The 23,912-nt window shown below is 44.7% G+C and overlaps 1 protein-coding gene across 5 annotated transcripts in view; it reads left to right on the forward strand.

The window, feature by feature from the left end:
• LOC137335095 (myosin light chain kinase 2, skeletal/cardiac muscle-like) overlaps positions 1–23,912 on the forward strand; it is a 341,364-nt gene that overhangs the window by 305,895 nt on the left and 11,557 nt on the right. For all 5 annotated transcript variants that reach the window (XM_068000229.1, XM_068000237.1, XM_068000221.1 and 2 more), the window contains 2 exons: positions 2,059–2,187; positions 6,301–6,453. In XM_068000229.1, coding sequence (XP_067856330.1) covers positions 2,059–2,187; positions 6,301–6,453 — 282 coding nt within the window. The remainder of the gene's footprint in view (positions 1–2,058; positions 2,188–6,300; positions 6,454–23,912) is intronic.

Here is a 23,912-nt window from a genome sequence, read left to right on the forward strand (position 1 = left end):
GTAGTACAATCCTATCAAAGTGATCTCTCCCTTCTTATTTTTCAGTTCTACCCATATAGACTCAGTGGGCGAACCCTCGGATATATCCCCTCTCACTACTGCCGTGATGTTCTCCCTAATCAAGAACGCAACTCCCCCTCCTCTCTTACCTCCTGCTCTATCTTTCCTATAGCATCTGTACCCTGGAACATTGAGCTGCCAGTCCTGCCCCTCCCTTAGCCATGTTTCAGTAATAGCTATAACATCCCAGTCCCATGTACCCATCCATGCCCTGAGTTCATCTGCCTTGCCCATCAGACTTCTTGCATTGAAATAAATGCAGTTTAATCTAGACTTCCCTTGGTCTTTGCCCTGCTTTCTCAGACCATCTGTCCGGTCATGTTTTGTACACTCTTCCTTACTGCCTTTTGTTTCTGTCACCACTTTACTTCCCACTGACTTCCTGCATCAGTTCCCATCCCCCTGCCACATTAGTTTAAACCCTCCCCAACATCACTAGCAAACACTCCCCCTAGGTCATTGGTTCCAGTCCTGCCCAGATGCAGACCGTCCAATTTGTACTGGTCCCACCTCCCCCAGAACCGGTTCCAATGTCCCAGGAATTTGAATCCCTCCCTCTTGCACCATCTCTCAAGCCACGTATTCATCCTAGCTATCCTGTCATTCCTACTCTGACTAGCCCATGGCACTGGTAGCAATCCTGAGATTACTACCTTTGAGGTCCTACTTTTTAGTTTAACTCCTAACTCCCTAAATTCAGCTTGTAGGACCTCATCCCGTTTTTTACCTATGTCGTTGGTGCCTATATGTACCACGACAACTGGCTGTTCACCCTCCCCCTCCAGAATGTCCTGCAGCCGCTCCGAGACATCCCTGACCCTTGCACCAGGGAGGCAACATACCATCCTGGAGTCTCGGTTGCGTCCGCAGAAACGCCTGTCTATTCCCCTTACAATCGAGTCCCCTATCACTATAGCTCTGCTGCTCTTTTTCCGGCCCTCCTGTGCAGCAGAGCCAGCCACGGTGCCATGAACCTGGCCGCTGCCACCTTCCCCTGGTGAGCCATCTCCCACAACAGTATCCAAAACGGTATACCTGTTTTGGAGGGAGATGACCGCAGGGGACCCCTGCACTGCCTTCCTACTCTTCCTCTGTCTGTTGGTCACCCATTCACTATCTCCCTCAGTAATTTTTATCTGTGGTGTGACCAACTCACTGAACGTGCTATCCACGACTTCCTCAGCATCGCGGATGCTCCAAAGTGAGTCCATCCGCAGCTCCAGAGCCGTCAAGCGGTCAAACAGCAGCTGCAGCTGGACACACTTCCCGCAGGTGAAGGAATCAGGGATACAGGAAGGATCCCTGAATTCCCACATCCCACAAGAGGAACATGACACGGCTCTGGGATCTCCTGCCATGACTTAACCCTTAAGTTAGCTTAACAACAACTGCAATGTCAAGAGAAAAAAAATGGCTGCAATTCTTGATAAAGTGAAAAGCACTTCATTTAATTCAGAGGAAAGAAAAACAAAGCATGCAGCAACAGCACACACACACACACACACACACACACACTATTGAGAGTGCAACAGTGTCTATTATAATGTAATATAATATATTTTCAGCCATTTCTTTAACATCTGGGACAATAGTCACCCCATTTATAAAGCTGAGGTGGATTTTATTGAATTCTGTAAGAGTTGTTGTCCAAGTGAAATGCCATGATCATCGGTGATAAGTTTAATGTAGTAGCCTTTTTTTAATACATATTAATACTGAGCCAATCTTGTATCAACCCCAGTTCACAAGATCACCATTCTGCATGTACATATGTATGAATCCTATAGCCTTTTATGCTCGAATATAATAATGTTATTCTCTTCTCCCTTTGCCTCTGCATAAAATATGTAGAAGACAGGGAGCAAACAATCCAATCTGAATTGTAAACCTATCCTAATCTTGAATTTTGTTGTTGGTACTGTTATGTAACAATTTAATAATGAATGGATATAGATGAAAGAGGCAACCTAACTTAAGATTGACTGTTTATTCTGTTAGATACAAACCAAGAGAAAAACTAAAAATAAATTTTGGAACTCCAGAATTCCTTGCTCCTGAAGTTGTGAATTATGACTTTGTTTCATTTCCTACGGATATGTGGAGCCTCGGGGTCATTGCCTATATGTTGTAAGTATAAGACCAAAGCTTAAAGGAGTTTTTTGGAGAGGAGGGGGAGTTGGAATATTTGTGAACTACATCTATTTGCTCAATGCTTGCCTTCCTGTACGAAGCGATTTCTCAAAATCCCCTCTTGTACTGTGAACGCCAAATATCGCGAGGATAAATACAGGTGAGGGAGGACACCTAGCCCGCCCTTCCATGGAAATCTACAGTTGCATCACCCCATCACAGCATTTAACTGCCTCTTGAATGATTCCAGAGTTTAGGACTCTTCCAGGTATTACCCACTCTTGGTGGTGAAGATGAGCGTTCTGCTATCAGCTCTGACCTTGCCCTTTACTAGTTGCTACCTATGTCCCCTTGTCTTGCATTGGAGAATGCAAGTTGAGATGTAGAGCTGTCGGGCTGAAGAATGTTTGGCCATGGAGAGATTTGTAGATGAGAAGCACTCTGTACAGTTTTGGTCTCCTTACCTGAGGAGGGATATACTTGCCTTAGAGAGGTTGCAATGTAAGTTCGTTAGATTGATTCCTGGGATGAGAGGGTTGTCCTATGAGGAGAGATTGAGTAGAATGGGCCTGTATTCTCTTGAGATTAGAAGAATGAGAGGTGATCTCATTGAAATGTATAAAATTCTTAGAGGGGCCTTGACAGGGTAGATGCTGAGAGGTTGTTTCCCCTGGCTGGAGAGTCTAGAACTAGGGGTCATAGTCTCAGGATAAGGGGTCGGCCATTTAGGACTGAGATGAGGAAAAATTTCTTCATTCAGAGGGTTGTGAATCTTTGGAATTCTCTACCCCAGAGGGCTGTGGAGGCTCATTCATTGAGTACATTCAAAACTGAGATCGATGGATATTTGGACTCTAAGGGAATCAAGGGATATGGGGATCAGGCAGGAAAGTGGGGTTGCGATAGAAGATCAGCTATGATCTTATGGAATGGCGGAGCAGGCTCGAGGGGCCGGATGGCCTACTCCTGCTCCTATTTCTAATGTTCTTATGTTCCTAGGCCAAGGATTTTGACATCAATGTATTGGGGATGAGGAACCAATGCAGATTGGCGAGGACAGGGGTGACAGGTGACTGGGACATAGTGTGGGATGGGATGTGGGCAGCGGACTTCTGGAATGAGTAAGAGTAGTGTAGCTTGGGAGGCTGGCATGATGAGCGTTGAAAACGGAATTATAAACCTGTTCTTCGTAAACATATCTACAGTTTTGTTACACATTGTGCCGGAAGGAAATCTTCCCCCTTCATAATGTCTTGATGTTTTCAAAATGTGGCATTTGATATATACCTTCAGGATTCTGAACCATCAATACCATCACCTGAGTGCTAGTTTTCATCAACACTCCCAACCACGTTAACTCTTTAACCACTCCCTCAGAACTTTTCATCAGACGCTGCTCGCTATGTGTTAGCTGAAAGAAAGAAAGACTGACCTTCCCCGGCCTCAGGACATCCCAAAGAGCTTTACAGCCAAGTAAATAATTGGAAAGCAGTAGTTCACATTTGAAGTGTTGTAACTTTAAGAGAAATATCACATCCACCAATTCATGTGTTTGCATTGAGAATGTTGAATTAGCAGTTTAATTACCATGGTCCAAAACATAACAGGGCGGAGGACAAAATCTCAACTGTTACAGCAAGCATGCACCCGTTGGTGCCCTCCAGGAGTTAATCCCCTCCCCCCCCCAAACTCCTGTGAAAGGGGTTGATACTGAAATCTTTGAAAAAAATGTTTGAAAAACATAATCTCCGCTCTGATTTTGCTCAGGGAGGTGGCTGAGATCTGCTTAGTGTACCCCAGCAGCATCATTACTGAGATCACTATGTGTACCCCAGCAGCATCATTACTGAGATCACTATGTGTACCCCAGCAGCATCATTACTGAGATCACTATGTGTACCCCAGCAGCATCATTACTGAGATCATTATTTGTACCCCAGCAGCATCATTACTGAGATCACTATGTGTACCCCAGCAGCATCATTACTGAGATCACTATTTGTACCCCAGCAGCATCATTACTGAGATCACTATTTGTACCCCAGCAGCATCATTACTGAGATCATTATTTGTACCCCAGCAGCATCATTACTGAGATCACTGAGTACCCCAGCAGCATCATTACTGAGATCACTATGTGTACCCCAGCAGCATCATTACTGAGATCACTATTTGTACCCCAGCAGCATCATTACTGAGATCACTATTTGTACCCCAGCAGCATCATTACTGAGATCACTATTTGTACCCCAGCAGCATCATTACTGAGATCACTATGTGTACCCCAGCAGCATCATTACTGAGATCACTATGAGTACCCCAGCAGCATCATTACTGAGATCACTATTTGTACCCCAGCAGCATCATTACTGAGATCACTATTTGTACCCCAGCAGCATCATTACTGAGATCACTATTTGTACCCCAGCAGCATCGTTACTGAGATCACTATGTGTACCCCAGCAGCATCATTACTGAGATCACTATTTGTACCCCAGCAGCATCGTTACTGAGATCACTATGTGTACCCCAGCAGCATCGTTACTGAGATCACTATTTGTACCCCAGCAGCATCATTACTGAGATCACTATTTGTACCCCAGCAGCATCGTTACTGAGATCACTATGTGTACCCCAGCAGCATCATTACTGAGATCACTATTTGTACCCCAGCAGCATCGTTACTGAGATCACTATGTGTACCCCAGCAGCATCGTTACTGAGATCACTATTTGTACCCCAGCAGCATCATTACTGAGATCACTATGAGTACCCCAGCAGCATCGTTACTGAGATCACTATTTTGTTAACCGAGTGAGGTGAAACCAAAATTAATTTCTCACTTACAGTTTTTTTATGACATGCTGCGCTGTTCAGTCTCCCTCGCCACTCTGGAGTGTTAGCAAACAATCCCAAATCATTGCAGGTAAAAAATGTTCCCCTGAGAACTTTAGAACAATCCCATAAGTACTGTGAGACTGAAATTGTGCTGTGCAATGATGGTAACAAGCATGTTAACCCATTTGTATGAAATTTGTATTTAACAATGGCGTTAGTCTATTTAAAACTTGAAATAAACAGGCCTTTGTTGCAGCGGCAAGACGAAAGAATTTCATACAAACAAGTTAACACATGAGTTACTAAGATTACACAGTACGATTTGAACTGAATATAGGTTGAATGGGGCAGAGAAGGGAGAACATCATTTGCTTTCTGTATAATTACTGAGAGGCATTTGAGAGCTGAAGCCCCTGCCCATGTTTACACTGATCAGCTCATTCATGACGTTTCCCTGAACTTGATGAAAGTTAACTGGCACATTGCAAAAATCCTTGGAGACACCTGGTCAGGTGAAAGGAGTTAGACAACTATTATATATTTACTCTCTGGTATCCAGGATTTATGGAATTAAATTCATTTATTAGCAGTTATACATTGTAACCATTTCCACAATCCTGCAAGACATTCTGATTCAGTGAACTAGAACTTTTGTGATCATCAGAATATATCTAGAGAGAACGTCTTTGGTTATCATTTCCAGGTGCCCATTTATCAATTTATACAGCATGTCCTAAAACTCATGTTTTCACAATGGTGAGAATACAGCATAAGGAGGAGGAGATCCTCTGTTTAATATTTGTGGAGTAATTGATTCTTTACTCTTGCGTTTATAATTTTACTATAAATAGTGAGCATAAAATATCATCTCCCTATGTAATGTCTTCATGTGTTACTGTGTGGGCCAAGAGATCACATGAACTGACACATAAACGTTGCAAGTATTAATGGCCCATGAGAGACATTGACAGGAGTCGTGACAGTGTTAATCTGTGCTGTTTCTTCCATTACTACCTCTGTTACTTTTTCTTTTGTTATTGCATGTATTTGCAAATTTTGTGTGAATAGCTGGATGATTAGTCCAGTTCTTTATTTTCCTCTATTTACCTGTGTCACCCTTTCTTAATGCACATGTTTGCAGCTGAATATGTGTTAGGTAAAGAAATAATCAATCTAATTTGAAATGTTTTATTCTGTTTATTCTGACTGGCATTTTCCCACCAGTTATTGGTCAATCATTACTCCATGTTTCTCTATTTCCGTTAACTGAAGGCTTAGTGGACTTTCCCCATTCCTGGGGGAAGATGACAATGAGACCCTCAATAACATTCTTGCTTGTAAGTGGGACTTGGACGATGCAGAATTTGAAAATGTCTCTGAAGACGCCAAAGAATTCATATCAAAACTTCTCATCAAAGAAAAGGGGTATGTATTCATTTTACAGCTTCAAATAAAATTGTCACATTTCACATGTCAGATACCTATTATTGTTTATAATTTTGACTGTTGGTGGCCTTTTGAAAAACTACTCTGCACTATATTTACATGTAATTTAAAGACAGTGTATTACTAACATGCACACTAACTAAATGGATAATTAAGGAAGTCCTGAAGTTGAATGAAAAACTACGAAAGCTTAAGGCGAGCATAAAAGCAGATCCTAATACGAGGACCAAAAACAACAAGTTAACTAGAGAAATGAAACTAAAAGCTAAGAGAGGTTAGAATGACTGGGTAAACAACCAGTGCAAAGAAGCAGAAGATTAAGCCAAAAGAAACGAAACACAGGGGCTGTATCAGAAGATAAGAGAACGACGAGAACCTCACAAACTTAAAATGGCTACAGTGAAAGACCAAAATGGTCAGATAATTGAGGTTGAAACAGGACTTACAAGAGCAAGTGATGGAAGGAATATTTTGAAGATCTGTACAATGTACAGAGCATGGTGGATGAATCCGTTCTGGACAAACCGCCCGGTACAGATGGAGGAGAGTAGATGCTGGATTTCTTGGAAAACTTCTATAATAGTTTGAATAGTTTGAAAAAGACCAAATCTCCTGGTATCGATAATATAATTGCAGGCGGGTGAGGAACATACTGTGAAAGTGACGCAAAGACTGCTTAACAAAATTCCCGAAGAAGAGCAAGTATCTGAAGACCGGGAAAGGCGATAAATCAATCATCAAAAAAGGAGACAAGAGCGAATTACAAAAGAACCAGCTCATTGAGAAAGCCTGGAAAAGTATTTACTAAGACACTGCAGAGGAGAATGAAAAGATATATAGAAATGGTACTGCATGAAGAATAAGCTGGTTTTAGACCAGGATGAGATACAATAGATCAACTGTTTATGATAAGACAGATTTTGGATAAATTTACAGAACATAACATTCATTGTTACAACAATGTCATAGATTTTAAGCAAGCCTTTGACAGTGTATGGTGAGAAGGGATATGGCACATCTTGAGGATGTATGGTATTCCTGAGAAACTTGTCAAACTGATAGAAATCATCTGTAACAAGTCCCTGAGCACAGTTAGAGTGGACAGGAAGCTGACGGAATGGTTTAGATCAACAGTTGGGGTGAGGTAAGGATGCACACTATCGCCTGATTTATTCAATCTAGTACTGGAAGCAGTATAGAATCATAGAAAGTTACAGCACAGAGGGAGGCCATTCGGCCCATCGTATCCATGCCGACCGAAAAAGAGCTATCCAGCCTAATCCCACTTTCCAGCACTTGGTCTGTAGCCCTGTAGGTTACAGCACTTCAAGTGCTCATCCAGGTACTTTTCAAATGCGTTGAGGGTTTCTGCCTCTACCACCCTTTCAGGCAGTGAGTTCCAGACCCCCACCACCCTCTGGGTGAAAACATTTCTCCTCAGCTCCGCTCTAATCCTTCTACCAATTACTTTAAATCTATGCCCTCTGGTCACTAACCCTTCTGCTACGGGAAATAGGTCCTCCCTATCCACTCTATCTAGTCCTGTCATAATTTTATATACCTCAATTAAATCTCCCCTCAGCCTCCTCTGTTCCAAGGTAAACAACCCCAGCCTATCCAATCTTTCCTCATAGCTAAAATTCTCCAGTCCAGATAACATCCTGGTAAATCTCCTCTGTGCCCTCTCTAGTACAATCACATCTTTCCTGTAATGTGGTGACCAGAACTGTATGCAGTACTCAAGCTGTGACCTAACCAATGTTTTCTACAGTTCTAGCATAATCTCCCTGCTCTTTATATTCTATACCTCGGCTAATAAAGGAAAGTATCCCGTATGCCTTTTTAACCACCTTATCTACCTGATCCTGACCTTCAGGGATCTGTGGACATGCACTCCAAGGTCCCTCTCTTCCTCCACACCTCTCAGTATCCTCACATTTATTGTGTATTCCCTTGCCTTGTTTGTCCTCCCCAAATGCATTACCTCACACTTCTCCAGATTGAATTCCATTTGCCACTTTTCCGCCCATCTGACCAGTCCATTGATATCTTCCTGCAGTCTACAGCTTTCCTCGTCATTATCAACCAAACGGCCAATTTTTGTATCATCTGCAAACTTCTTGATCAAGCCCCTTACATTCAAGGCCAAATCATTAGTATATACTCAGTAAAAGATGATATTTGAGGAAACTCCTTCAGGGGCAAGATTTTAAACAATCTCAGATTTGTTGACGACATTGACCTTATAGCAGCAACAGATTTGCAGAGACTAACTGATCAGATGTACGCGGAGAGTAGAAAATTTGGATTACAGATTAACACAAAGTAGACAAAGGTCATGTCATTTGGGAAGCATCAGGAAGGTGTACACATTAAGGGATGTAGTTGAACAGTTGGAAAAGTTTGTATACCTCGGTGGGTTGATGTCAGAGACTGTGAGTTGTGAAGAAGATATCAAAAGGATTAGACTGGTTTCGGAAGATTGAGCAGGATATGGAAGGCTAAAGATATTTCAGTAAAAGCGAAGGCAAGAGTTTATGAAGCGATGATTATCCCCATATCATTATACGGATCTGAGTGCTGGGACATGAGAAAAATTGACGAGCAAAAGATACTAACAGCAGAGATGAGTTGGATGAGAGGAATACTGGGAATATCCAGGAAGCAAAGAATCTGGAATGATATAAGAACATGGCTCGGACAAGAAACAACTCTTATATAGAAGATCCGAGAAAGACCACTGCGATAGTTTGGGCACATTGCAAGAATGGAAGCAGCTAGAATACGTTTCATGGCCCGGCATATAGAGGTACATGGAACAAGAAACTGAGGAAGACCAAGATAGACAATATCAAGTGTGACTTGTCACAGAAAGGGATACAGATGGCTGAAGCAGCCAGGCTAGTTCAGAATCGACAGCAGTGGAGTGAATTCAGTCGGCCCCATCATTGCTGCTGAGCTGACGGACGGGAATTTAGTAGTTAGTAGTAGCATTAGTAGTATATTACCAACATTATCGCTTGATCAGCATAAAATATTAGTCAGATGAAAATTTGTATGTTTGAAAATGTATTTCTGTTCCAATGTAAGTTTGGTTTCAGTATTAATTTGCTCTTAAAGTATCAAAGCAAAGCATTTCATTGGAATTGAAAATAAAAAGAATTATTTAAAGCTCATACAGGAACTAAATAAAATGAAGCAGGGCAAAGAAACATATTGTACCTGTAACTTCCAGTGACGTGGAATTTGTACAAATAGTTTAGCTCTATGAGGCTCAGTTACACCAGTCACCATCTACTATGTATAAACTGCTGTCATTTTATTTTTATTTTCCTTTAGCTGGAGGATAAGTGCAAATGAGGCCCTTAAACACCCCTGGTTGTCAGACTGCAACCTACACTGCAAGTTCAGTTGCAAGGTCCCTGTCTTGTTTATAATCGTCATGAAGGCAGCACACCTTTTTATTGGCTTTGTCATGCTGTTCATGCCCACATTCATGGAAGGTTACACTGTGTACATGATCGATGAGCATTTATGCAAATACAGAAAAACTATCATTTGATTTCTGTATTTCATGAATGTGGGCCTCAAAACATAAGAAAATATGTACGAGTTTGTTCTGCTAAACAAACAAAGCCATGTTACTTTTGACACGCTGGCCCTATCTATCCTGCACCGCATGCATGGTGATCTGGCATGAGTGATAGCTGAGGATGTCATTCATGAAGCTCATAAATAAAATAGCAAAAGAAGTCTAATATTACCGTCAAGGACCATTAGTTGCTTGATACCCGCATGCGGTTCGACAAGTTATAAATTATACATTATTGCTGCTGTTTCCATCCTTCAACAGAGCAGGTCTTACTCTGCTTCATATTACAGGTCATCCATATGTTTACAAAATTACAATTATCATGACTGTCCTTTAACATGAATAAATGCTGTACTATACAACATATCCTTTTTGTTTTGAATTAGTTTGAAGAAAGGTTTCCATTTGAAATATTCATTTTAAACATTCTAAACACAGGTGCAGATTTTTCCTTTTAAATTCTGATTTTTTTTTTGCCATTAAAATAAGGTTTCTTTAATGTGGCCCACAAACTGAACATACTGTAAGTCGCACAGAGATATGGAGTTTCTTCAAGTCGTGAACAAGACTTTAATGAGCTAAAGGAGACATAGGGCCCCATTCATATCGCGGCTTGCTGCAGTTTTTTCCACTATTGCTGTTTGCATGACATTGAAAACTTTATGAATGGGGCACACAGTACTTTTTAAGTTGCTAGTTGCTCAGTCTATATCCCACAACAGCCTACAGTTTCTATTTTATAGTCTGCAGATTAAGTATGTTAATTCCAGAACTCCATTGATTTTTGAATTGTCATGAGACTGACCAATTGTTATCTAACTTTAATTCCACTCCTAGCCTGATGCATTGTGAATCCGAGTTTATATTCTTTGCAAGCAACAGAGTATTTGTTCAATTGTATTGTTTGTCAATGAACAAAAATATATTTAATTTTTCAAAGTTAAATTGCACACATCTTGCACTCCTGTAGCCCAGCTGTGAATGACATTGCAATCCATCCACTTGCAGCAATACATGTGCAATGGTTTGTTAATTGTCAGCCAGGCCACTAGGTGGGGTATCTCACCTATATTCTGTAAGAGAACAATCTGGCTGCAGTCTTGTCACTCTTTTTGGCTCAAACCATCATTGGAGCTGCAGAATTTGTACCATCAGTGGATTGAGCTGGCATCATTAAAGGGAACACCATAATTAATGTTAATCACACAGTGGAAATTCAAACTTCCAAAGCGTCCAATTTACTGACAGGTTAAAGAGTCAGACCTAGAAATTGGTTAACGCAATAACAACAACAACTTGCGTTTATATAGCGCCTTTAACGTAGTAAAACGTCCCAAGGCGCTTCACAGGAGCGATTATCAAACAAAATTTGACACCGAACCACATAAGGAGATACTAGGACAGGTGAGGTAGGTTTTAAGCAGCATCTTAAAGGAGGAGAGAGAAAGGTAGAGATACAGAGAGGTTTAGGGAGGGAATTCCAGAGTTTAGAGCCTAGGCAGCTGAAGGCACGGCCGCCAATGGTGGAGTGATGAAAATCGGGGATGTGCAAGAGGTCAGAATTGGAGGAACGCAGAGATCTCAGAGGGTTGTAGGGCTGGAGGAGGTTACAGAGATAGGATGGGGCGAGGCCATGGAGGGATTTGAAAACAAGGATGAGAATTTTAAAATCGAGGCCTTGCCAGACCGGGAGCCAGTTTAGGTCAGCGAACACAGAGGGTGATGGGGGAGACTTGCCACGAGTTAGGATACGGGCAGCAGAATTTTGGATGAGCTGAAATTTACAGATGGTTCGAGGTGGGAGGCCATCCAGGAGAGCATTGGAATAGTCGAGTCTCGAGGTATCAAAGGCATGGATGAGGGTTTCAGCAGCAGACGAGCTGAGGCAGAGGCTGAGATGGCCGATATTACGGAGATGGAAGCAGATGGCCTGGGTGATGGAGAGGATATGGAGTCGGAAACTCAGCTCAGGGTCAAATAGGACGCCGAGGTTGCGAAGGGGCAAGAACCAAAGACAATGGCTTCGGTCTTCCCAATATTTAACTGGAGGAAATTTCTGTTCAACCAGTACTGGATGTCGGACAAGCAGTGTGACAAATCAGAGACAGTGGAGGAGTCGAGAGAGTTGATGGTGAGGTAGAGCTGGGTGTCATTCGCGTATATATGGAAACTGACATTGTGTTTTCGGATGATGTTACCGAGTGGCAGCTTGTGGATAAGAAATAGGAGGGGACCAAGGATAGGCCCTTGGGGGACTCCAGAGGTAACGGTGCGGGAGCGGGAAGAGAAGCCATTGCAGGTGATTCTCTGGCTACGACTGGATAGATAGGAATGGAACCAGGCGAGTGCAGTCCCACCCCTCTGGACGACGGACGAGAGGCATTGGAGGGGGATGGTGTGGTCAACCGTGTCAAAGGCTGCAGACCGGTTGAGAAGGGTGAGGAGGGATAGTTCACCACGATCACATTCACATAGGATGTCATTTGTTGGAGCTGGGGCAGTAGATTGTAAGGACAGATTTACAGACTTAAAACAGATGCCTAAGCATCCAATATGGTGGGTGATGTACGTGCGCACATTCCATGCCGGAAGTGCGCTGTCAGCCATACTGGCGAAGCCAGAAAAAGAGGAGCCCAGGGTCCATGCCTGAAATAGGTAGTAGCCCCTTTGCATATGCAAATAAGGAGCCCAACGCCTGTTTCAGGTCCGCTTCCCGAAATTGGTCTGCCTTGAATGGTGCCGATGCTGGGCCGGCTCCATTCAGGAAAACCAGGTCTACATGGGGCCTAAACGGCGGTCCTTAAAGGCTGGCGCGAACCAATTTTTAGGCCGCAATATCTTCATTGGGAAGCATCTGTAACACTTTATTTATGTTTGCAAATGCACGACACGATGACATAAATTACATTCAAATGTCTCATTATTGGGGGTGAAATTCAACTTCAGCATTGGCACAAAACGGGCAGTAGTGAATCAGCCGCCCGTTATACACCCTGTTCGATTTTGCTTTCCATTGACGTCACCCCCATTGACGTCACCCCCATTGACGTCACCCCCATTGACGTCCCCTCCATTGACGTCCCCTCCATTGACGTCCCCTCCATTGACGTCCCCTCCATTGACGACACCCCCCTTGTTTCCAAATAGCATCATCGTGATGAAAATTACAAAGGGCTTCTCTTCCTGCACAAACATGGTTGTAGACAAAGTGTTGGACAGAGTGTGTAGAGATGCTCTGTTCTGCCTTGAATTTCAACACACTAACATACGGGTATTGGAAAGAATGCAGCTTTTGCCTAAACAGCATCATTGGCTGCGAGCAGTTAATATATGGAGAGATAGAAAGGAGAACCTGAGACAATATTGTGAATAAAAGGCCTTAATTTCTTAATTCCATAAATCAGTAAATCTTCAATTTGATGCAGGGTGCTTTTTGCGTCACTTTATCACGTTCCTGATAGTGTTTCAATCTAGTGCAGTCAATGCAATCTGCCTTAATATATGAATGACAAACTTCAATGATAGAACTGTTGCTGAAATCTCTTGTTTAGCACATGGAGAGTATATTTTACTGTGACTTTGCGGAATGGTGCATGTTATTCATCTCATTTATGCAACTACAGTGTAAATTTAAATTTAGTTTGTCCTAAAATCTTAAGAGAATTTAGTATTGTACCTCTGGCCAATGGACTATGAGGACTCATTATATTGCAAGTTAGCACGCTTCTCATTTCACCTCTTCCCCCAAACTTGCACACAGCACAATGTATGGCTTGGGGTTAAGGGAGTGAATTTTCTCGCCATTTTCAGTGCATGAATTTTTTTTTTAATTATTCGTTCACAGGATGTGGGCGTCGCTGGCAAGGCCAACATTTATTGCCCATCCCTAATTGCCCTTGAGAAGGTGGTGGTGAGCCACCTTCTTGAACCGCTGCAGTCCGTGTGGTGAAGGTTCTCCCACAGTTCTGTTAGGAAGGGAGTTCCAGGATTTTGACCCAGTGACGATGAAGGAACGGTGATATATTTCCAAGTCGGGATGGTGTGTGACTTGGAGGGGAACGTGCAGGTGGTGTTGTTCCCCTGTGCCTGCTGCTCTTGTCCTTCTAGGTGGTAGAGGTCGCGGGTTTGGGAGGTGCTGTCGAAGAAGCCTTGGCGAGTTGCTGCAGTGCATCCTGTGGATGGTATACACTGCAGCCACGGTGCGCTGGTGGTGAAGGGAGTGAATGTTTAGGGTGGTGGATGGGGTGCCAATCAAGCAGGCTGCTTTGTCCTGGATGGTGTCGAGCTTCTTGAGTGTTGTTGGAGCTGCACTCATCCAGGCAAGTGGAGAGTATTCCATCACACTCCTGACTTGTGCCTTGTAGATGGTGGAAAGGCTTTGGGGAGTCAGGAGGTGAGTCACTCGCCAAAGAATACTCAGCCTCTGACCTGCTCTTGCAGCCACAGTATTTATATGGCTGGTCCAGTTAAGTTTCTGGTCAATGGTGACCCTCAGGATGTTGATGGTGGGGGATTCGGCGATGGTAATGCTGTTGAATGTCATGAGGAGGTGGTTAGACTCTCTCTTGTTGGAGATGGTCATTGCCTGGCACTTGTCTGGCACAAATGTTACTTGCCATTTATCAGCCCAAACCTGGATATTGTCCAGGTCTTGCTGCATGCGGGCACGGACTGCTTCATTATCTGAGGGGTTGCGAATGGAACTGAACACTGTGCAATCATCAGCGACCATCCCCATTTCTGACCTTATGAGGGAGGGAAGGTCATTGATGAAGCAGCTGAAGATGGTTGGACCTAAGACAATGCCCTGAGGAACTCCTGCAGCAATGTCCTGGGACTGAGATGATTGGCCTCCAACAACCACTACCATCTTCCTTTGTGCTAGGTATGACTCCAGCCACTGGAGAGTTTTCCCCCTGATTCCCATTGACTTCAATTTTACTAGGGCTCCTTAGTACCACACTCGGTCAAATGCTGCCTTGATGTCAAGGGCAGTCACTCTCACCTCTCCTCTGGAATTCAGCTCTTTTGTCCATGTTTGGACCAAGGCTGTAAGGAGGTCTGGAGCCGAGTGGTCCTGGCGGAACCCAAACTGAGCATCGGTGAGCAGGTTATTGGTGAGTAAGTGCCACTTGATAGCACTGTTGATGACACCTTCCATCACTTTGCTGATGATTGAGAGTAGACTGATGGGGCGGTAATTGGCCAGATTGGATTTGTCCTGCTTTTTGTGGACAGGACGTACCTGGGCAATTTTCCACATTATTAGGTAGACGCCAGTGTTGTCGCTGTACTAGAACAGTTTGGCTAGAGGCACGGCTAGTTCTGGAGCACAAGTCTTCAGCACTACAGCCGGGATGTTGTCGGGGCCCATAGCCTTTGCTGTATCCAGTGCACTCAGCCGTTTCTTGCTAACACGTGGAGTGAATCGAATTGGCTGAAGGCTGGTTTCTGTGATGGTGGAGATATCGGGAGGAGGCCGAGATGGATCATCCACTCGGCACTTCTGGCTGAAGATGGTTACAAATAATTCAACCTTGTCTTTTGCACTCACGTGCTGGACTCCGTCATCATTGAGGATGGGGATGTTCACGGAGCCTCCTCCTCCCATTAGTTGTTTAATTGTCCACCACCACTCACGACTGGATGTGGCAGGACTGCAGAGCTTTGATCTGATCCGTTGGTTGTTGAACTGCTCAGCTGTGTCTATAGCATGTTGCTTCCGCTGTTTAGCATGCATGTAGTCCTGAGTTGTAGCTTCACCAGGTTGGCACCTCATTTTTAGGTACGCCTGGTGCTGCTCCTGGCATGCTCTTCTACACTCCTCATTGAACGAGGGTTGATCCCCTAGCTTGTTGGTAACGGTAGAGTGAGGAATATGCCGGGCCATGAGGTTACAGATTGTGTTGGATTACAATTCTGCTGCTGCTGATGGCCCACAGCGCCTCATGGATGCCCAGTTTTGAGCTGCTAGATCTGTTCTGAATCTATCCCATTTAGCACGGTGATAGTGCCACACAACACGTTGGATGGTGTCCTCAGTGCGAAGACGGGACCTCATCTCCACGTGGACTGTGCGGTGGTCACTCCTACCAATACTGTCATGGACAGATGCATTTGTGATAGGTAGATTGGTGAGGACGAGGTCAAGTAGGTTTTTCCCTCGTGTTGGTTCGCTCACCACCTGCCGCAGGCCCAGTCTGGCAGCTATGTCCTTCAGGACTCGGCCAGCTTGGTCAGTAGTGGTGCTACCGAGCCATTCTTGGTGAAGTCCCCCACCCAGAGTACATTCTGTGCCCTTGCTACCCTCAGTGCTTCTTCCAAGTGGTGCTCAACATGGAGGAGGACTGATTCATCAGCTGAGGGAGGGCGGTAGGTGGTAATCAGCAGGAGGTTTCCTTGTCCATGTTTGACCTGATGCCATGAGATTTCATGGGGTCCAGAGTCAATGTTGAGGACTCCCAGGGCCACTCCCTCCTGACTGTATATCACTGTACCGCCACCTCTGGTGGGTCTGTCCTGCCGGTGGGACAGGACATACCCAGGGATGGTGATGGAAGAGTCTGGGATGTTGGCTGAAAGGTATGATTCTGTGAGTATGGCGATGTCAGGCTGTTGCTTGACTAGTCTGTGGGACAGCTCTCCCAATTTTGGCACAAGTCCCCAGATGTTAGTGAGGAGGACTTTGCAGGGTCGACTGGGCTTGGTTTGCCTTTATCGTGTCCGGTGCCTAGTGGTCCAATGCCGGGTGGTCTGTCCGGTTTTATTCTTATTATGACTTTTTTTAGCGAGATTTTACAACTGAGTGATGTGCAAATGGCCCAAGAAAATTTTTTAGCAAGCAAATTCAGATGAGAGCCATTTCCACCTCTTTAAAATGCTTCTCCCAAGTTTCCTGGTGCTTTTGATGCCTGTCAAGTCCCCACAGGCTTCGTTTGCATCTGTCAGAGTGAGAGCCAGTGAGTTGCAGCCATGAGTTTCCTGAGTTTGCACTGCTATTGCACTCTGAGTGTGTTAGACCCAGATTTATGAGGTGCATCAGCTGCCAGAATCCTGACACAGAAGCATCTGGAGATTTTTAATACAATTTTGCACCTGTTTTTTTTTGCCGTTCTGCCTCCACACACCTCTACTTGATTCTCACAGGGTCAGACCACTGGTAGGTTTTCAGACCTCCAAACCCCCCATCCACTACCCACAGTCAGGAGCATGTATGGCATTCCCTATGGTGTGACATTATCACGGAGGAGAGGAGGAGGAGCACACAATGGAGCAAAGGAGAAACAGGCAAGCATTTACTGTAAGAGATATCACAGCACATGTCATTACTGAAGTCTTCTCTTCATGGCAGCTTGCTCCTGGCATGGAAGCACTGCTGGTTGAATCTCTGGAGCTTGCTCCTGGGCAACCTGGTCCCACCTCCCATGTTCCACTGGTGTGATGCCCTGAGGGGAAACGCCAGGCATGCACTGCTATCCTGAGAAACGGCAGTATCAGGCAGGTGTTCTCTAGCCATCGCCATTCCACTGGGTTCTGGCTCTGTCGCCCACTGATCGGTGGGATGGCTGGTCTGATGACAGCTGTCAGATCCCGAGAGCCCTGAGACACAGTGATCACCACAATCTGGGACCCACCATTCATGCTGTGCTCCAATCTGTCCCCTATTGCTGGAGGTGGAGGTGGAGACACCGACTGGTCCTTGGCCACTTGTTGGCTGGAGATCTGCTGCAGCTTCCAATGACGCTCCCTCCATTGATGTCTGCAAGGAAAACAAAGCTTCAAAGTCTCTGAGCTGGTGCCTGGGAGTGAGGAAGCAAGTCACATGCCAAGAGTAATCTGCCATGAAGAGAAGGCTTCAGTAATGAAATGTGCTGTGATATCTCTTGCAGTAAATGCTGCCTGTGTCTCCTTTGCTGCATCATGTGCTCCTCCTCCTCTCCTCCACAGGTGGGAAGTTGAAGAGGATTGGGGCATAGGAAGACAGGACAGGATGAAACAGCTGCAATTGGCGGGGGGGGGGCTGGTCCTCTTCCTCCTCATTGTCACCATTGTCACTCCTCATCATTATCTTCCTCTTCCTGTGCCGCCCTTTACAATAGTGGATCTGCAGGAAAGGGAGGTGGTTGGTAAGAATGGGTGAGTGTTACCCCCTCAGGATTAAGGAGACAGAGAGAGGGGTTGGAAGGTCATGGTGCTTCAGAGGGATGCCCGAGTGACAGTGTCGGTGCTCACCTACTAATCTGGTGCCGGCAAAATGTTACCGACCTCACCATCACCCACGGCAAAAGCTGAGTGACCTCATCCTCACCATTTCTTTGTGAGGGGGGGGGGGTTCTGTGGCCACTGAACTGATGGCAGACGAGCAGGAGGAGTCCTGCAAAAATTGCCTTTTTCCTCCTTTACTTTAACTTTCCCTTCATGCAATATCCCACCAGCCAAAAAAAGGCCCCTGCCAGTGGTATTCTATAATTGGCCAGAGGAGAACCGGGTCCTTACACTCCTTATTATTTTTAAGTTCCCTGGATGGGCAGCCATTGATTACCAAACAGAAGACGAGACTGGGAACTTCCTGTGTGGGAAATCCCAGGTGCAAAGCCAAGTCCCACCAATTAGTGACATACCACAATGGCTGGTCACATACAGCAGCAAATCCCACATGCTGTTCTAGTGGTCGTATAGATACAAGAACCTATATAAAAGAAAATGATCGGTTGGGCTTTAATTCCACGATTGTCCTGTTATGGTATTGCTTGTTTTACCTAAAGCGTTATCTTAATTCGAGGTTTATTTAAATTTTGTGCTGCTTTCTTTGTTTCCATGGACCACTGTACAAACACACCATATAGGCGATATGCAATCAAAGTACAGGCCGATCCCTGAAAGTAGGGAGGATTTAAATTGAAATACAGGCTTCCGCTAGCTATTGTAAATGAATGTATGCATGACTCTAAAGATACAATGTTGCATAATGTCTGCCAGCGTTAGATTTCACTTGTCAGGGTACCCGTGATCAACTTAATCCCGAGGTAAATGATTCATACTTATTCATATTTTTCTGAGACCTTCAAAATCCTCACTATTGTATTCCATAATTAAAGAGGCATTGTCATCTCATAACGTGGCTTGCAAGACGGTGTTAGAAATGTTGTACACAGAGGAATGAGCAATGGTGTATTCAGTGATATAGTCATATCACAGACCGCCTCGACAGCTGAAAGTTGTTTTTATTTTAATAGAAAGCTAAAGTAAATATTGACCAGCTGCTTTGTAAAACGTTCAGTCACCTGCTGCAGCATAAATGTACCACGGCAACCAACTCAGCGAGACCTCAACTGAGCTTTAGAACCTGGCTGTTCCCATCTGAACTAAAGGTGTCCAACAACTCCCCAGTGTGATAACAGTCCCAATGACAATTGATGATTGCAGTCATCAATCACCTGACTGGTTAAGTCTTAGTGAAATTCGAGACTCAAAATGTTTCTACAAATACAACACAGATGCATTGTATTGGAACAAGTTTACTGTCGACAAACTTGCTAAGTAGTTCTTGCCTTTTAGCATCTTGTTTGCAGTACCATATGAAGCAATGGCTGAGAGTGGTTTAATCACTGTTGAGAATTCTGAAAAATGAGTCAATAAGCCAGTCATATAAAATGCCTCATTATGTTTACATTATTTAACTTCATAGAATCATAGAAAGGTTACAAGCACGGAAGGAGGCCATTCGGCCCATCGAGTCCGCGCTGGCTCTATGCAAGAGCAATCCAGCTAGTCCCACTCCCCCGCCCTATCCCCGCAGTCCTGCACATTTTTTCTTTTCAAGTGCTTATCCAGTTCCCTTTTGAAGGCCATGATTGAATCTGCCTCCACCACCCCCTCGGGCAGTGCATTCCAGATCCTAACCACTCGCTGTGTAAAAAAGTTTTTCCTCATGTCGCCTTTGGTTCTTTTGCCAATCACCTTACATCTATGCCTTCTGGTTCTTGACCCTTCCGCCAATGGGAACAGTTTCTCTCTATCTACTCTATCTCGACCCTTCATGATTTTGAACACCTCTATCAAATCTCCTCTCAACCTTTTCTGTTCCAAGGAGAACAACTCCAGCTTCTCCAGTCTATCCAAGTAACTAAAGTCCCTCATCCCTGGAATCATTCTAGTAAATCTCCTCTGCACCCTCTCTAAGGCCTTCAAATATTTTCTACAGTGCGATGCCCAGAACTGGACACAATACTCCAGTTGTGGTCGAACCAGTGTTTTATAAAGGGTCATCATAACTTCCTTGTTTTTGTACTCTATGCCTCTATTTATAAAGCCCAGGACCACGTATGGTTTTTTAACCACTTTCTCAACCTGCCTGCCACCTTCAACGATTTGTACACATTCACCCCCAGATCTCTCTGTTCCTCTACCTCTTTTAGAATTGTGCCCTCTAGTTTATATTGCCTCTCCTCATTTTTCTTACTGAAATGCATCACCTTGCATTTTTCCGCGTTAAACTTCATCTGCCACGTGTCCGCCCATTCCACCAGTCTGTCTATATCCTCTTGAAGTCTATCACTATCCTCCTCACTGTTCACTACCCTTTCCAAGTTTTGTGTGATCTGCAAATTTTGAAATTGTGCCCTGTACTCCCAAGTCCAAGTCATTAATATATATCAAGAAAAGCAGTGGTCCCAGCACCGACCCCTGGGGAACACCACTGTACACCTCCCTCCAGTCCGAAAAACAATCGTTCACCACTACTCTCTGTTTCCTGTCATTTAGCCAATTCTATATCCATGATACTACTGCCCCCTTTATTCCATGGGCCACAATCTTAATAGCAAGCCTACCATGTGGCACTTTATCAAATGCTTTTTGAAAATTCATATACCCCACATCATTGCCCTCATCCACCCTCCCTGTTACCTCATCAAAAGACTCTATCAAGTTGGTTAAACATGATTTGCCTCTAACAATTTGCCTTTGTGCTGGCTTTCCCTAATCAATCCACACTCATCCAAGTGACTGTTAATTCTGTCCCGGATTATCGTTTCCAGAAGTTTCCCCACTGCCGAGGTTAAACTGACTGGCCTGTAGTTGCTGGGTTTATCCTTACACCCTTCTTTGAACAAGGGTGTAACATTTGCAATTCTCCAGTCCTCTGGCACCACCCACGTATCTAAGGATGTCTGGAAGATTATGGCCAAACTTGCTTTGCTTTTCGTTGTTTTGACTTCAGTTTCCCCTCTGTTCTGTTTTTCTTTGTTTTGTTCCTTTCAGTTGTGGTTTATTTGTCTGGAGTACTTTTTAAAAAAATTTTACTTTGTTGTTTTGCAAATACAGAAGCAAAGTACAATAATGGTTACGCTGTAGACAATCCCGGGTGGTTGTACTACCCAGATAGAGGATGGAAGGTGGGAGTAGGCTTGGTTTGGAGGGTCCTTATTATAAAAGGTTCCTTCTTACTACCTAGTCCTTGCTGACTTTCACTTAGTTTATATGTTATGTGTCTTTCTAGCTGTTGCTTTTCCCTTTCTTCTCTCTCCCTTTCTCTTTTTCTCTCTCTCTCTCTCTTTCTTGCTCCCCCCTCTCTCACTTTCTTTCTCTTTCTCTCTCTCTCTCTCCCCCCTTCTCATATATATATATATCTCAGATCTCTCCACTTGCCTGGATGAGTGCAGCTCCAACAACACTCAAGAAGCTCGACACCATCCAGGACAAAGCAGCCCACTTGATTGGCACCCCATCCACCACACTAAACATTCACTCCCTTCACCACAGGCACACTGTGGCTGCAGTGTGTACCATCCACAGGATGCACTGCAGCAACTCGCCAAGGCTTCTTCGACAGCACCTCCCAAACCCGCGACCTCTACCACCTAGAAGGACAAGAGCAGCAGGTACATGGGAACACCACCACCTGCACGTTCCCCTCCAAGTCACACACCATCCCGACTTGGAAATATATCGCCGTTCCTTCATTGTCGCTGGGTCAAAATCCTGGAACTCCCTTCCTAACAGCACTGTGGGAGAACCTTCACCACACGGACTGCAGTGGTTCAAGAAGGCGGCTCACCACCATCTTCTCAAGGGCAATTAGGGATGGGCAATAAATGCCGGCCTCGCCAGCGACGCCCACAACCCATGAACGAATAAAAAAAAGCATATTCTTTGTTATTTGTTTCTGTCTTCTCACTGCCTCTTGCATTTTCTCTGTCTTTCATTTGCTTTTACTTAATCATTCTCACTCTCTCAGCCTGTTTAAAAGGACACATCAGCACTTGCACTGATTCTGGGTACAGTCTGAGCTGTGCCCAGAAGTGATTCTTGGAGAATCTTGGTCGAAATATTGAAAAGCACAAATAGCAGCATGAAACCCCATGGGCGCTAAATTGGGCCGTGTAGCGCCCATTGTTTCGGCGCTACACGGCCGCTCTGACATCCAAGATGGCGTCTTGAATGCGCACATACATTTCCAGTATGACGTGCGCCATACGCCATCTTGGTATAGGAGTTAGCGCAGGCGCAGATAACAAACGCTGGAATCATGTAAAGTAGGGAGAAAATGGCTTCAATCAGTGCGCAACGCTGATTTAAAGTGATCGACACCATTTTGGGACTTAACGCTCAACTCAACGCACAGTCTTAACCCCGACCATCTGAACGTGTCTTAGAGTGCCTGGAGGACCCCCCGCCAGCGCTATTTAAAGGGACCAAGTGGCTGGATTATTGCTTCTGGCTGCTGAGATATTTGTAACTGTGTTTAGAGGTCTCCTAGGCTTGAATACTAGGACGTGGGGACATAGCCTAACATTTAGAGCCAGGACGTGCAGGAGTGAAGTTAGGAAATGCTTCTACACGCAAAGGGTGGGAGACATTTGGAACACTCTTCTACAGACGGCAGTTGATGCTAGCTCACTTGTGAATGTTAAATCTGAGGTTGATAGATTTCTGTGAACCAAGGGTATTAAGGGATATGGGGCTAAGGTGGGTATATGGAGTTAGGTCACAGGTCCACCATGATCTAATTGAATGGTGGAACAGGCTCGAGGGGCTAAATGCCACTGCCACTTGCTGCCTCTTGATATGCGCCAACTTCTCCTACAAGAAAGCGGGACGTGTGTCTGGGTGATGTGCCTGTCTTGGTTGAATAGCTGCCAGTGTGTGCAGCCTGTGAGTTGTGGGTGGGCGGCTTGAAACAGTGGCAATGTGTAACGGTGAGAGGAAGCATCTGATTGGAAAAGTTGAGTACTGATGGAAAGAGTTTATTGGTATGTGGGTGATGGGGGTATAGTGTGTGGAGCAGTTGGTGGGAGACACCACTTGACAGTTGACCTCACTCACCTTGACCACTCATGTCAAAGCATTGAACTTCTTCCTGCACTGCATCCATGTTCATGATGCTGTGCGCCTGGCATTGACTTCATCCCCCGCTGCCTCCCACTGCCTTTTGGATATATGTCTGGAGGGCCTCTTTCACCACCCCCACCCTCCCCCCAACCCCCGCGGATATAGGATGTCCCTCCTTCTGTCCACGTCTTGCACGAAGGCCTCTCAGCATCAGCAGAGAACCTTGGTGCATGCACTCTCACAGGCCTGGTACCAACTCAGATCGGCAGATTGGTGAGATCTGGCATGTAGATTGGAGGATGTGGGATTTTAAATTTAGAAACATAGAAACATAGAAAATAGGGGCAAGAGTAGGCCATTTGACCCTTCGGGCCTGCTCTGCCATTCAAAATGATCATGGCTGATCGTCTAACTCAGTACCCTCAATGTTTTAACATAACTCATCAGTGTGTAAACATTGGGATGGGACCTGCATCTGTATTTTACGTGTGCGATGTCTCCATTCAGACTCTGT

Source organism: Heptranchias perlo, chromosome 2 (genome assembly GCF_035084215.1).
Source record: "Heptranchias perlo isolate sHepPer1 chromosome 2, sHepPer1.hap1, whole genome shotgun sequence".
Lineage (NCBI taxonomy): Eukaryota > Metazoa > Chordata > Chondrichthyes > Hexanchiformes > Hexanchidae > Heptranchias > Heptranchias perlo.